This window comes from Ipomoea nil, unplaced genomic scaffold (assembly GCF_001879475.1).
Source record: "Ipomoea nil cultivar Tokyo-kokei standard unplaced genomic scaffold, Asagao_1.1 scaffold0688, whole genome shotgun sequence".
Lineage (NCBI taxonomy): Eukaryota > Viridiplantae > Streptophyta > Magnoliopsida > Solanales > Convolvulaceae > Ipomoea > Ipomoea nil.
In genome coordinates, this window is record NW_017617116.1 from 5,290,296 (window position 1) to 5,305,865 (window position 15,570).

General features: G+C 38.5%; 3 protein-coding genes across 4 annotated transcripts; 2 read left to right on the forward strand and 1 right to left on the reverse strand.

The window, feature by feature from the left end:
- Positions 1 to 467: 467 nt before the first annotated feature.
- On the forward strand, positions 468 to 2,538 carry LOC109175364 (pectinesterase-like). 2 transcript variants are annotated; one of them, XM_019324625.1, is made up of 3 exons: positions 468 to 1,256; positions 1,335 to 2,396; positions 2,427 to 2,538. In XM_019324625.1, the coding sequence occupies exons 1-2, from the start codon at positions 596 to 598 to the stop codon at positions 2,372 to 2,374; spliced, it is 1,701 nt and encodes a 566-aa protein (XP_019180170.1). In that variant the 5' UTR covers positions 468 to 595; the 3' UTR covers positions 2,375 to 2,396; positions 2,427 to 2,538. The 2 variants fall into 2 exon arrangements, with proteins under 2 accessions (XP_019180170.1, XP_019180169.1); XM_019324624.1 differs by having other exon boundaries at positions 1,335 to 2,538.
- A 1,712-nt stretch (positions 2,539 to 4,250) lies between these two features.
- LOC109175530 (pectinesterase-like) lies at positions 4,251 to 6,627 on the reverse strand. Its single transcript, XM_019324798.1, has 2 exons — positions 6,052 to 6,627; positions 4,251 to 5,642 (listed from the first exon to the last, which is right to left on the reverse strand). The coding sequence occupies exons 1-2, from the start codon at positions 6,523 to 6,525 to the stop codon at positions 4,359 to 4,361; spliced, it is 1,758 nt and encodes a 585-aa protein (XP_019180343.1). The 5' UTR covers positions 6,526 to 6,627; the 3' UTR covers positions 4,251 to 4,358.
- A 1,003-nt stretch (positions 6,628 to 7,630) lies between these two features.
- LOC109175743 (condensin-2 complex subunit H2) lies at positions 7,631 to 11,845 on the forward strand. The gene is made up of 11 exons (XM_019325088.1): positions 7,631 to 8,045; positions 8,156 to 8,255; positions 8,928 to 9,022; positions 9,100 to 9,242; positions 9,322 to 9,745; positions 9,846 to 10,018; positions 10,097 to 10,267; positions 10,347 to 10,436; positions 10,782 to 10,883; positions 10,988 to 11,146; positions 11,263 to 11,845. Exons 1-11 carry the CDS (start codon positions 7,844 to 7,846, stop codon positions 11,617 to 11,619), a joined length of 2,016 nt encoding a protein of 671 aa, XP_019180633.1. The 5' UTR covers positions 7,631 to 7,843; the 3' UTR covers positions 11,620 to 11,845.
- Positions 11,846 to 15,570: the final 3,725 nt, after the last annotated feature.

A 15,570-nucleotide genomic window follows, 5' to 3' on the forward strand; every position in this document is an offset into this window, starting at 1 on the left:
AACTAAAATTGTCATTTTTATAATAAAAACAACAACAACAACAACAAAGTTAAACGAAATTATCAAACAATTGTTAGCAAAGTCTACAAGAAAAAACATTAATTTAATATATAATTCACGAATGATTCAATTGAAATTGAATTGAATGTATTGATTGGATTGAAATTGAATTGAATGTATAATGTATAACATATAGTATTTGTTGATTTAACGAAAACATATACAATCATCACAAAACTTACTATTTGGATTATTGAATGGCAAGAAAAAACCAACAAATAAAAAAAGAAAGAAATCAACCCCTATTAAAACGCAGGCATTCAGATACATTCAAACCTTAAAATGTGCACGCTGGAACTTAAATGTCGGATTTCTATGGTGGTTAATATTGATCATCAATCCTCAACCTCAAAATCCACGAAAATAGTTGCAGTCGACACTGTATATAACCTCGTCATCTTCAACAATCACAACAAGCAAAGCAACCTGCAGAATCATTAACCCAAGGGTTATCTATCAAATATTATCCTTCATATCTTGATTGATAGATAGATAGATAGATAACCCTTGTATATATATTTCAATTTCAATAAAAATGGCCAACAATAATAAGGCCACTCTTGGCTTATCTCTCCTAGCCCTTTTCTTGGTAGTTGCCGCCGTCACCGTAGCCGTGCTCGTTACCCAGAAAGAGGAAAGTTCGGCCGAACACCACCACGCCGCCGCCGCCGCCGGCAATAAAAACATCGGTTCGTCTACCAAAGCCGTGGAGCACGTGTGCAAGCCGACTTTCCATCGGGAAATGTGCGTGAAGAAGCTCTCCGCAGCCACCAACAGCACCGACACGAAGGAGCTGGTGGAGGTGGCGTTTAATGTTACGATGAAAGAGATCTCGAAGGTTATGAAGAAGTCCAAGACTCTCCAGGCCGCCGCGAAGGACCCCAGAACCTCTGAAGCGTTCAAGATCTGCCAGGAGCTTTTGCAGGACTCCATTGATGACATTAAGCGAGCTTTGGACCGGATGGTGGACCACGCCGGCGCCGGCGCCAATCTGGACCTTTACATGAATGATATTAAGGTATGGCTTAGCGGGGCGTTAACGTTCGAGAATACATGTCTAGAGGGATTCCTCGGCACCGAAGGGGACAGTGCGGATAAAATGAAAAAGCTCTTAGTGACGGCTCAACAGCTCACCGGAAATACCCTGGAAATGGTCGATGAAATCCATGACGCTTTAGTCTCTCTCGACATTGCAGGTATTAGAATATGGAAATTAGATAAATATATGAACAATATTATTCTTAGAATATTGTAAATTATTTGTATTCATACAGGTTTGAACCGAAAACTCCTCGCCGACTCTAGAAGTTTACCGGTCTGGGCAACCGCCGCCCAGCGCCGCCTCCTAGAGGCTCCGGTGACCCCTGATGTGGTGGTCGCTAAGGACGGTTCCGGGAAATACAAGACAATCAACGAAGCCATCCCAGATATCCCTCTGAAAAGTAATAAGTCTTTTGTTATCCACATCAAGGCCGGCGTTTATAAAGAAAACGTTGTTCTCACGAAGAAGATGATGAATGTTGTTTTCGTCGGAGATGGGCCGACCAAGACGATAATCTCCGGGAGCAGAAGCTATGTCGGCGGTTACCAAACCAGCGAAACCGGGACGGTTATAGTGAAAGGAAGTGGGTTTATGGGTAAGAATATCGGCATTGAGAACACCGCCGGCCCGGAAAATCATCAGGCCGTGGCTCTCCGGGTGCAGTCCGATCAGGCCATCTTCCACAACTGCCAAATCGACGCCTACCAAGACACGCTCTACGTGCACGCCCACCGCCAATTCTACCGCGACTGCACCGTCACCGGAACCATCGACTTCATCTTCGGCAACGCCGCCGCCGTTTTCCAGAGCTGCAAGTTGATCATCAGAAAGCCGATGATAAACAACGGCTCCGGCCAATCTTGCATGGTGACAGCCCAGGGGAGATCCCAACCCGACGAGCCCACCGGAATCGCGATCTTGAACTCCGTCATCAGCGCCACCCCGGAATACCTTACCGCCCCGTCCCCAATCGTTTCCTTCCTGGGACGCCCATGGCGGCAACACGCGAGAACAGTGATCATCAACTCGAAAATCGACGCCCCCATCGCGCCGGAGGGGTGGTCGCCGTTCCAGGGAACTTGGGGCCTGGAAGACTGTTGGTACGGTGAGTTCGGCAACACCGGAAAGGGTGCGGACGTAAGCAAGAGAGCCAAATGGGCGGGAGTCAAAGGGGTGATCACTAAAGCGCAGGCTGATGAATTTGCTCCTGGAAAATTCATTCTAGGAGATACTTGGATCCCTGCTAGTGGTGTGCCCTATTCTGCTAAATAAGTTAGCATTACTAGCTTATAATATAATGTAACGAGTTTACATATATTAATTTGACCCCCCCAAAAAAAATTGAAACTGCAGGGGCTAGCTAGCTTCAAGATTATGAAATTGAAATGTAATTGCATGATTGCATTTGGATCAATAATATACTAACTTTCTAACAATTCTTGTTGCGTCTTCATATGTTTGATTGTGTTACACATCATAATGTTTCACTACTACATGTACTCCTAAATCTGAAGGACTCTGATAGGTTATATTTTTCATGTGGACTCCCTATTTTAAGTGTGAGAGTAAAAATTAGGAGTATAGAATGAGAGTATATGTATGTAGTATTTTCCTAAAAAGAATTTTATTTACAAGTAGTGCAAATACAACTGGCCATCGCCTATTTGTTTTTTACCATGGAACTTGTACGTGGTGCCTAATAGAGTGTGATTGGGATAATGGTGATTAGTGAGATGATGAAATAACCATTTAGTTATTTATTTACGGAGTAATTTGTAATAGAGTGTGATTGGTGGGGTGATGATTAGTGAAATGATGTGATTGGTGGCCCTTAATTGTAACACCATTTAATGTCTTTGTTTAATTTGTGACCAATGTCATAATTATCTTTTTCAAGGTGAATGGCACTCCATGATTCTTGGACAACATGATTAGTTACATACTAATATATAATATTAATTTTTCTTATTTTTCTATGATATTTATGCATTGGTTGTTATATTATTTTTCTGCCAAATGCAATACCATCTTCTAATATACTTTCTTTCATTTCTTATCCATAATTCTCAAGGTGTGTAGTTTAGAAAGGTATGCTTACTCAAAATCTCAAATTATTTATCAATCCTAGTTTTAGTATAAATCTAAAAGGTATAAAACAAATATTACCTTATAATAGAGTCAACAGTACTAAAAAAAAAAGTATAAATCTAGAAAATGGGTGGATAAACTTCAAATAAAACCTTTAATGGTTTAATTCTCAACAAGTAATTGTGCCTATAGATAATAGTTTATTGAGGGCGTGATGGCCCTAATTATTTGCTTTACTCGATATACTAAATGAGTACAAAGTCATTAATGATTATAAGCATGACTATTAATCACAAATAAACTTAATATGAAGGTACATGCATAAATGTAAATGAGAACAAGATGTATAATAGTTCGAAGGTGATGTAATTTTTCATTAGGAGAAAATTTACTAGTAATCTTACACATAATTTAGCATGATAATTCTATTTATTGAATTCAAATTTGTCCGTCCAGATAAACAAATTTAAAATATATACAACTTGTAATATTTTAACCTGCATAGTAATAACTTAACACTTGTAGACTTTTTATTCACTCGTTGCATGTAACTTGTCTTTAAAATATGACTTTTTGCAACTTTTTATGAAACTTATTTATACATACATGTATCCTGGTCAACGTGTCACTACGTCCATAATTACTCATTAGGATAGGGATACCTCATATACAGTTTGAGTAAGTCTTACTGCTAGATTGATTTAATTCAAATAAAACCTTAAAAGTGGTTTAATTCAAATAAGTTAATTAAAATTTTAATTTTTTTTTTTTTTATGGAGAAGCTTGCAATGATTGATTTTCATTCAATTTTTATTTTTTAAAAATCAATTTCTGGTACTATTACTTGAGCTGACATGCAAATTGATATAATTACACAACTTTTAAAAAATTATTTAAAGTACATAACAATTAAGAGTTGAGGTGCCTAATTAGAAAATTTATTTTTTAATTTAGAGATTTAATTGTACTTTGACCTATAATTTTATAAGACATTTTATATGTTAATTGCTAACATTAAATAATTAAATTTATCAAATATATTTTTTACAAACGGCTGGCTGACACAATCCACTTGTCAAAAATACTAACATATACTCCGCTATGAACTAATTGCTAATCCAATTCACTAACAGCTGAACTCTAACTGCTAATAATATCATATTCTTTTTTAACTGGGTGAGGGTGTGGGTGAAGATGAAGAAGGCGAAGATTTGTTGGGATTTAAGCCGGCGGCATAAGGCACCTTAGTAGCAGGGATCCAAGTGTCGCCCAAAATGAATTTTCCGGGAGCAAAACCTTCAGCGTGTGCTTTATTGATCCGCCCTTTGATTCCAGGCCACTTAGCTCTCTTGCTCAAAACCGAACCCTTCCCGGTGTTTCCGAACTCGCCGTACCAACAGTCCGTGAGTCCCCACGTTCCCTGGAACGGCGACCACCCCTCCGGCGCGATGGGGGCGTCGATTTTCGAGTTGATGATCACTGTCCTCGAGTGTTGTCTCCATGGGCGTCCCAAGAAGGAGACGATCGGGCTCGGGGAGGTTTTGTATCCGGGAGAGGAGGTGATTTGGGAGTTCATGATCACGATTCCGGTGGGCTCGTCGGCTTGGGCTCTCCCCTGGGCCGTCACCATGCAAGATTGGCCGGAGCCGTTGTTTATCAGGGGCTTCCGGATCATCAACGTGCAGTTCTGGAAAACGGCGGCGGCGTTTCCGAACACGAAGTCGATGGTTCCGGTGATGGTGCAGTCGCGGTAGAATTGGCGGTGGGCGTGCACGTAGAGCGTGTCTTGGTAGCCGTCGATTTGGCAGTTGTACACGACGGCCTGATCCGCCTGCACCCGGAGCGCCACCGCCTGATGTTTTGCAGCTCCGGCGGAATTCTCAACGCCTATATTCTTCGCCACAAACCCATCACCCTTAGCTATAACCGTCGCGGTTTCACTAGTTTGGTACCCTCCTATGAAACTCCTGTCACCAGTAATCTTTGTTTTCGTCGGACCATCTCCGACGAAAACCACGTTCCTCATCTTCTTCGTAAGAAGAACATGTTCTTGATAAACTCCGGCCTTGATGTAGACCACGAACGGCTTAGTCCCTTTGAGCGGGATATTCGGGATGGCCTCATTGATGGTCTTGTATTTCCCGGAACCGTCCTTAGCGACCACCATGTCAGGGGCCGCCGGAGCCTTCGACTGGAGGAGGCGGCGCTGGGCGCCGGTAACCCATTCCGGTAAATCCCTGCTGGGGTTCTTGAGGAGTCTCCGGCGGGTAAAACCTGAAATGTCGAAAGAAGCTAAAGCCTCATGGATTACATTAACCATTTCCAGGGTATTGCCGGTGAGCTGTTTAGCTGTCTTCAATAGCTTTTTCATTTTTTCCGCACTGTCCCCTTTCGTGCCGAGGAATCCGTCCAGACATGTGTTCTCGAACGTCAAGGCGCCGCTCAGCCATACCTATATATATAATATTATTATGTATTGGGGTGAATATACACTCATTACTGAAAATTTCAGTATGTAATTTTCGACCACCTGAAAGTAATTTTAAATCAGGCCAAAAGTCTTGTTTCCACCATTTTTGCTATGTTTGATAACTTTTTACTTTTTGATTTAAGATCACTTTCAGGTGGTCGGAAATTTCATAATTTCCAGCAATGACTATTGAAAATTATAGAATTTCTGGCCCTTTTGAAATTGATCTTAAATAGTAAAAAGTGGTTGAAAATAACAATAAAGGTTTTTTCAAATACAAAAAATGATCGGAACAAGACTCTCGACCTGATTTACTTTCAAGTTGTGGGAAATTTCATAATTTTGAGCAGTTATGTGACTGAATCAAGAAGTAGTTATATACCAATAATACCTTAATATCATTCATGTAGAGGTCGAGATTGGCGGCGGCGGCGGTGTAGTCGAGCATCCGGTCCAAGGAGCGCCGGATGTCATCAATGGAGTCCTCCAACAGGCCCTGACAGACCTTGAACGCTTCAGAGGTCCGGGGGTCCTTGGCGGCGTCCTGGAGAGTCTTGGACTTCTTCATAACCTTGGAGATCTCTTTCATCGTAACATTAAACGCCACTTCCACCAGCTCCTTCGTGTCGGTGCTGTTGGTGGCGGCGGAGAGCTCCTTCTTGCACGTATCGCTATGCAACGTCGGCTTGCAAACGTTGTCCACGGCGGCTTTGGTCGACGAAGTAACATGCGGGTCGGTCGATGTTCGGTCGTGTTCCGCCGGATTGTCCTCTTTCCGGGTAACCACCACCGCCACCGACACCACCGCCACCACCAAGACAAGGGCGACGATAGAAATGCCAACGGTCGCCTTACTGTCAGCCATTTTTATTATTCAAAACTTTATTTATATAATCAATAATGATATGATATGATTATCCCAAGGGTTATCCCGTCCAGATAGTACGACCAGAAAGATAACCCCAAGGATCTGCAATATAATGGCCGGGTGTAATAATATAATAATATAATATAATATAATATATATATGTATATAATTATGACTGAAGATCATCATCCAGCAAAAACGTTATTTATATACACTGTGAAAGTTCAATCAACCTTCAATGATTAAGGTTACGGTGTTCTTCCAGATTAGCGTACACCTCGGAGATCCACATTTCTTGTCCAGAAAATGAAGGGTAGTTACGTTTTAATACTAGTACAGTGAATCATAACTAACGATAAAACTGGTTGAATTGTTTTTAATTACCTTCTAATTTACAGCCATTCAATAATCTAATTAAGTGGTTTCATAGCTACAATCTGATTAATTATTTTCTCTAATTTTATTTCCTGTAAGCGAGCTTCAAGCCTGGGTTTGTGAAGTTTGTGTGAACAGTGAAATATAATGAAGAATTAATTTCTTGATCAAAGGTGGCGGACTTTTATGGCAAATTATTGTATGGACCATGGTCTATATAATTGTGTGGACCATTAATATCAAGTACATTTTTAATATTTCAAAAGTAGAGTTAATACCATCTAAGGTCCTCTGAGTATAATGGTTTTGCCACGTTTAGTCCTAAACTTTCAAATTGACCATTTGTAGTCCTTCCACTTTCAAATTTAACCATTCATATATAGTCCAAGTTAACCACCCATGGTCCTTCAGGACTAAACTTGACAAAACTACTATACTCGGAGGACCTCGGATGGGATTAACTCTTTAAAAGTACATTATTTTTATACTGTAGGTATATTATTTTTGTACTGAAGGTAAATTATATAAAATAATGTACGCTTAGTATATTAAAATTGTACTTTTTTATTTATGGTGGTCCATGTAATAATGATTGGACTTTTATTGCTTGGGCTTTTAAATGACTTAACTTCAGGGATAGCGGACTAGACAACTGGCCCGTTAACTGGGCCTTTAATACAGTAGGCCCATTATCCGTTGCTCAATTTTTCGCATCAGATCTGGAGCGGGAAAACAGTATTCCAAAAGTTTTGAAAATTTCTCTCTCCCGGTGCTTGCCATTTCTAGGGTTTTCAACGAATTTATCTTAAAAATTCAGAGTCTTTCACTGATAATTTGGTAAAGTTGCAATTTCAACGTCGTAGCTTGGAACTCGTTCGAAGAGCCATGAGGTTCGGGTCGTAGCTCCAGTCATGGAATGCCCGAATTCTAGTTCTGGAAAATGAACGTCGACGCACAAGAGCAACCCGGAAGCAGCTCGGACGCTAGCGGGAAGATTCACACTTTGCAGCCACTTCGAGACCTCGAATCCAATTGGGCAGTCGATCTATCAAAAAACCTAGAGTCGTATTTGCTGAAGATTTGCTCCGGCGAAATCTCCGGCCACGATGGGGCTCAACAAATTTCCGTGAACTTCTCTGAAGGTTTCTACCTTTTCCTTCTTCATATCATGATATCCTGATGTGTATTGTTCTGTATTTTTGTTTTTGTGCATTTTCTGATTCTTTTTCTGTGTTTTTGGGTCAATATTTAGCTGCCTTGCTGCTTCAAGGGTCAGTACAGGTGTATAGTAGGAAGGTGGAGTACTTATATTCTTTGGTACTACATGCCTTGCAGTTCATTTCTCAGAAGAGGTTTGCTTTTACCCCATGCTTTTATAGCTAAATTCTGTTCTATTACTCTACTCAGTGGTACAATGTTTTTGGCTTGTGGAGAAACCGAGAAAGTTTCAAATTTTAGATAATTGGTTGTTTTAGAACAGTGTACAAACAGAAAATTGAAGTTGAAGTAAGAGTGGAGGACTGTAGGTAAAATGTTTTACCATGGGAGTCTCAGTTTCAGGGATATAAAGCTGCATAATGTTTAGGCTGTTGTAACGGGAATTTTTGTGGGGTAAAAACTTTGGATTTATGCAGTGTGAAGAGGTTTGAGTTTTTTTTTTTTTTTTTTTTTTTTTTTTTTTTCCTTATGTTCCAAAAGAAGTTATTTTGAACATTAGAGTTATGAGACGCATGGGAGCAAAGACAGGTCATATCCTAACAGAATTCTTCTAAGTGGTGTAGTTGTATAATACATCTATGTACTGCAAGCTTTATATTCACTTAAACTCCTTAGTGGAACTTTATGCAAAAAAGTGCAATGGAGCAACTGCTCTTATCATTTTTGCTGTAACTGATTCCTAATACATTGTTGATCTTCGTTTCAATAGAACACTTTTTTGTTTTTTTTTTTGTTTTTTTTTTTTTAAAGTACTACTATATTGTGTATTAACTTTCCTAGTTGTTGATAACTCCGTACTTGATTAGTGAGCAAGATCAGCAAGCAAATGCCTCAACCCCAACAGAAGATGGTGCTTCAGATACTCCTAATGATCCCTTTTGGGGATTAGATGACATTCCAGGTAGCATGCTTATGCCTGTGATATTATAGTGGATCACAATAAATTACCTTGCTTATATTATCTTATTTTTTTTGTAGTGGAAGCTAAGAACTTGTTAGATAATACAACCTCCAAAGATGGGTTGCTGAATTGCTTTGTTAAGGCCCCAGCAAATCTAGTTGTGCTTGAGGGTGACTGCTTAGATACAACTGGAGATGCTGGGGAGCTAGAGTCTTATTTGGTATGGCAGTTTGAATTAGGTGTACACATAGACAATGGCACATTTTTCTAAATATTTGATGTATGATCATTTCCTGCAGCTTGCCACCAGTAATCTGTACCGGGATTTCATTTTATTGGATTCATGCGATGTTGTGGCAGTTGATGATTTTTTAAAAAACAACAAAACTGGAAAAGGGTTGAACAGTAGCTGCAAAGTTCGCAAAACTGGACAACATTCCGCAAGATATTCTGGAGGAGTTGGCAAACAATCTTCAGCTCGAAAGAGCCCGGATGCTAATTTAAACCAGTCTCCTAGGCTTAATAACGATTTCAGTGCAAATGACCATAATGTTGGCTATTGTCCTTCTCCTTGTCATACGCCTGAAAACAATGATGACATGTATGAAATGGGAGGTGGGCATTCAGAGCCAAGGGACTTCGATGAATCAGATGATGATGACCCATGGAAACCCTTGAATCCCCATGAGCCTGGGAATTTGAAAGTTAAACCTTACAGAAGAGGTTGCTAAAGTATTTGAGTTTTCACTCCTTTTCTTTCTTCTCTTTTCATGTTAACCTTTTCCATTTTATCTCATTTAGTCAACTCCATTCTTTTAAGCAGTAAAACCTAAAAGAAGGCAAGGCATGGGTTCCAGAAAACATATATCTATTACAACGGAGTTTCCTCTTGCAAGACTGCATGGTACCATTAACTCGCACCTGTATGATGTATGGGAGAAATGTTGTGCCACCAAAAAGACGGATGAATCCCAGTCTCTGCCACTGTATGAGAAGGTTTGTTTTGTTGCTAATCCTTCAAAACATTGATGCTATGAGTTATATTGGTTCACTATATTGGACTACTGTTTTCAGCTGCGACAATCTCTTTTCCATGGAGAAAACAATGATCATGATGCCTTTTACAATCATGAAAACAATGAGGATGATGACTATGATAATGGTAATCATGATTTTGAAGCACCGGACTTTGACATGCCAGAGACTGCTGAACATAATGAAGATGAACATTTGAGCAAAGAGAAGGTTAGCTGTCATTTGGAAAAGTTAATGAATCTATATCATATTTCAAAATTGAATTGCTCATATATACATATTTGTGCAGCATGGCAATGATAGCATTCCTTTTGACCAAGAAGGCCATGAAGATCCATATACTCATTCGACTCTTGAAGATCTTTGCCGCTCCCATTTGGTGAGGACAGAAGAGATTTATGCTTTGTTTAATGATTGGATAAAGAATAGAAGTGCTATTCTGTTGGAGTAAACATGAAATCGGTTGAAATGGTTGTTAGTTTCCACTATTACAAATTTACAATTTCTACTGGGTTTATACCTCTTTCATCAGTTTGAGTGCTAACTGTTCCAATCCATGATTTATGGTAGAATTGGAAAAATTAATGCTATCTTATACCTGCCCCAGTTACCACATCATTTGTGATGAGGACTTTTTTGTTTTTACACGGATGCTTTTTCTTGGATCTTACTTAAACATCGACTGGTGTTACACATTGTTGGTAATCTTCTTTGCTACGTATAGGACTCTCTTCTTGCAAACCTTGCTGAAACTGAGCACCAGACTGAATTGGCTGCTAGGGTTTCAACGTGGAAGCAGAGGATAGAGCACAACCTGAATGAACAAGTATGTGCATTAACTTCTCTTACCTCCTGCATTCTGTGTTAACTTGTATTGCATCTTGTAATTTTCTCTCGCATCCTACTGATGGTGATAGTTTTTCGTGATAGGAATCTCACCCACCCTTTGATATTCATGAATATGGTGAGAAGGTTTTGAGTAAGTTATCTTTGGAAGAAAACAGTGGGAATGGTGTTTCTTTTTCGGATATTGTTGCTGGGCAAGAGAAGCATGATGTTGCTCGCACGTTCTCTGCACTTCTGCAACTAGTAAGCCTAGTTTTTAACAAATGTTGCTATTAGTCCTTATCTGTGAATAGTGGTGATTTATTTGCTTCAGACATTAACTGTAAATGGGGTTTTCTTCATCTTTTTTTAATTCAAAGGTGAATAATGGAGATGTGGACTTGCAAAGGGATGGATCCAGAGAGTCAAATGGTTACACTGCTGTAAATCCCTTTTATATCCGACGCCTTCGGCATGAGGATATGAGGAAAGGAGTACCTCTTCAAGTACCATCAAAAAATAAAGCAAAATCTCCCATACTAAAAAAACATCCTAGAGGGGAAAAGAATAAGAGGGGTAAAGAGAACCACCCTGGTAGTTCATCTCCTCCAGGATCCAACTCAAGCTGTAGATTCACTGTGAAGTTAGGAAAAGGTGGAAGTAGATGCACTCCTGAGGGTAAGAAGAGAAGAAAGTCGAGATTGTTGGAACCAGTGAACTTGCATACTGCATTGTGATATGACTATTAGCAGGTATGCCTACCTCTTCATGTCATCATGGGTATATGTTTCGTTTGAATGTTTTATGCAGAAGATTAGGCATATTAGAACTTCATCAGCTGCCAATATGTATTATTTTCCTCTCATTAACTGACTACTAGCTTAGTGGTTGTACCTAATGAAACAGAATTGTAATGCTAGTCTATGCTAAATTAATTGATTTCTTATCAACTTTCAGATTGTTTCCTTGGAAGATTATCTTTTTAGGTTAGATTTGTAGGCATGGATTGCTAGTTAGTTTGCTCACTAACATTCCAGTATTAGAACCTCATGTATGCAGAAACTCTAAATATAAAAATTATATTGTGACAGCTTGATTTCTTGTTCTCAAACACTAAAAGTCAAGATCTTAACTCTATTTCAGGGGATTATTTCAAAAAAAAAAAACATTAAAAGTCAATATCTTAACTCCATTATCTCTATTACAAAAGATAACTAAAGAGTGAGGTGAATAGACTCTTTTTTATTCCTTCTAAACTTTATAAAGCATGGAAGCACTAACCCGTCAAACAAAGCATCAAATAATGACACTTAAAAATTAATGTTTGATTCAACTTAAATACCCTAGTCTCTTGTGAAATCGATGTAGAGTTGTATTATGATCATGTATCATACTTGGCCCTAGCATAGAGATTAAGAGTAGATATTTCAAAAAAAAAAAAAAACTCTAAATGTTATTGCTATCACGAGAGCATATAGTGCTGTGACGAAGGATGAGCCAATAGGTGATAGTCCTCTCATAAGAGCATCCACAGTAATTTAGTTTTTTTTTCACGATTTTTGATGATTCAAGTATGAGAGAGATGAAGGAAAGAGAAGAAGAAAAGCTAGGCGTTTGTTGTGCGCGTTTTGCGCACAATAGCTCCTTCCCCCTATGTATTTCTCTCTCCTTGAGATCCACAAAAAACCATTTACTTGCAGACCTACAAGAGATCAAAATACATTTTATCGGGCTTGTTTGGTTATCAGCGGTTAGTGATTAGCGGTTATCAGATTGCGGATTGTATTAGTGTGTTTGACCAGTAGATTGTATTAGCGATTTATAAAAAAGTGTTTGGTAAAATTAACTGTTTAGATTAGCAGTTAACATGTAAAATGACCTATATACCTTTATAATAATTAATAAATAATAATAATAATAATTTTTTTTTTAAAAAAAAAAAAAAAAGAAAGAAGGGAGCAACACAAGCTGCTCCCCTCTTGGTTCTTGTATTCCCACCGTCCCACATCGATGGAAAAAGTAGGAATGGAGCCTTGAGGCTCCTAGGCTCCACAAATTCATTCATTGCCCATCTGGGATGGGCAACATTGAGGAGCCGTTTTGGCTCCTCAAAAAAAAAGTTTTATAGTTTTATTTTTTTTAATAATATATAAACAGGGGCATTTTAATTTTCCCCAAAACGCTAACTGCAAACCGCTGCTAACCAAACAGTTTTTTTTTACGATTTGACATAGTCAAATCGCCAAATATGACGGATCCACTTCCTCATTGGTCTCACAAAAAAAAAAAAAAAGAAAAATCCACTAATTGGATGCTCCACCGAGGATAGTGCATAGAATATTTTTTTTCCTTTTCATTTTGCCAAATCATTTAAATTGTTGACACTAAATACAAATATTACTATATATAATACTTAATCATACCATAATTTTTTGTGTTGAAGCTAATCATACCATAATTAGTAACCGTAATTATCTTGTTTGATAATTTTAATAGTCAGCTTGAATTTCCATACAATGCGCTTAAACGATTTGGTAAAATGAAAATTTTATGGTATGATTAAGTATGATAGTAATATAAAATCATAATAATATCATATAAAATATTATAGTAATATAAAATATAAAATACAAAATATTGATAAATATGACAAACAATATATACAACAATAATATAATCTTTAAAATAATTAACAAAATCAATTACTAGCTAATAAAATCACTAATTGCTAACTTACTAAACATATATACAAGAATCTCAAAATTTTAAATACTTTTTAGGGGGAAAACCTATATATAATTATATATAGTCCACATTCACGACAAAAACACAACAGGACATAGCTAGCTAAGCTTGTATGGAGAGAAGAGAAATGGAGAAGATAGCGCACAAGAATGTGGGCGTGAATGGGATAAATATGCACATTGCAGAATTGGGGGAAGGCCCCTTGGTCCTCTTCCTCCATGGCTTCCCTGAGCTCTGGTACTCATGGCGCCACCAGATTCTCTTTCTCGCCGCCCAGGGCTACCGCGCCGTGGCGCCGGACCTTCGCGGCTATGGCGACACCACCGGCGCACCCACCGACGACCCTTCAAAGTTCACCGTGTTTCACGTTGTGGGTGACCTCATAGAGCTCCTCCAGTCCATCGCTCCTGAGGAAGACAAAGTGTTCGTTGTGGGTCATGACTGGGGTGCAGTCATAGCTTGGTATTTGTGCCTGTTTCGGCCGGAGAAAGTGAAGGCTTTGGTCAACCTCAGCGTTCATTTTCTCCCCAGGAATCCTCACATGAACGCCGTTGATGTGATGAGGTTTCTGTATGGAAGTGATCACTACATCTGCAGATTCCAGGAAGCCGGAGAGATCGAAGATGAGTTTGCCCAGATTGGAGTCAAGACTTGTCTCAGCAACTTCTTCGCTTTCCGCAGACCAGAACCGCTTTATTTTCCTAAAGGCGAAGGCTTTAGCGCTAACACCGATGGTTCAACGCCCCAGCTGCCGCCATGGCTGCCGGAGGAAGACCTTGATTACTTCGTCGGCCGGTTTGAGAAGACTGGTTTCACCGGTGCAGTCAACTATTTCCGGGCTTTGAAAACGTCAGTCATCGATCCATTCTCTCTAAATTCTATTCTCAAATTTTGAAAAATCCCATTGATTATCACGGCTGGAAATTATAGAATTTCTGATCAGAAATTGGAAGTAAAAAGTGGTCAGAAATAGCAACAAAAATTTTTTCGGATATCATAAGTGGTCGGAAAAGAATTTAAGATCACTTTTAGGTAGTTGAAAATTTCATAATTTCCAGCAGTGTATATATTGGGTAGTGTTTGTTAATTGTATTAAATGCATGCAGACAATGGGAGCTGAGTGGAGCTTGGTCGGAGGCAAAAGTGAAGGTGCCGACCAAATTCATTGTTGGCGACCAAGATTTTGTTTACCATATTCCAGGCGCAAAACAATACATACACGATGGAGAGTTTAAGGATGATGTTCCATTGCTGGAAGACGTGGTGGTTCTTCAAGGTGTGGCTCATTTCATCCACCAAGAAGCGCCTCAAGAGGTTAACGACCACATTTATCACTTCTTTCAAAAGTTTTAATTAGGGTTTCATGTCAGCTCCATCAGATCGTCGGTGTTTACACACATCCCTAATAAAATTAAAGGTTTTGGTTCATATAACCTTAACCTAATTGTTGGTAATAATAAAGTGCAAGTTTTTTTTTTTTGAAAGGAAAAATATTCTATGTCACACAATGTACATCTATTCTCAACAAATTCTCTCCCCATTGTATGTATATATTGGGTCACCGTCTCAGGGATCCTTATTTATAAGACAAGTCAGTCCGTTAATATGCAATTGTAATACTTATACTAGTAAAATGTAATAGTAAATCAAGAATAAAATGTTTGTTACTTATAATGAAAAACATAATATTTTTGAGGCCGAACAAATATAATACTTTTATATTTTGATGTAAAAGTATTATTTTTTTCATCAAAAATATTATATTTTTCCTTTTAAGTAATGTTGTACTTATTAAAGTAAATTTAATATTTTTGATGAAAAATGTAATACTTTTACATCAAAATGTAAAAGTATTACGTACATTTTTTCATATAATTAAGTAATAAACATTTTATTCTTAATTTAATATTATATTTGCTAGTATAAGTATTACATTTAATCTT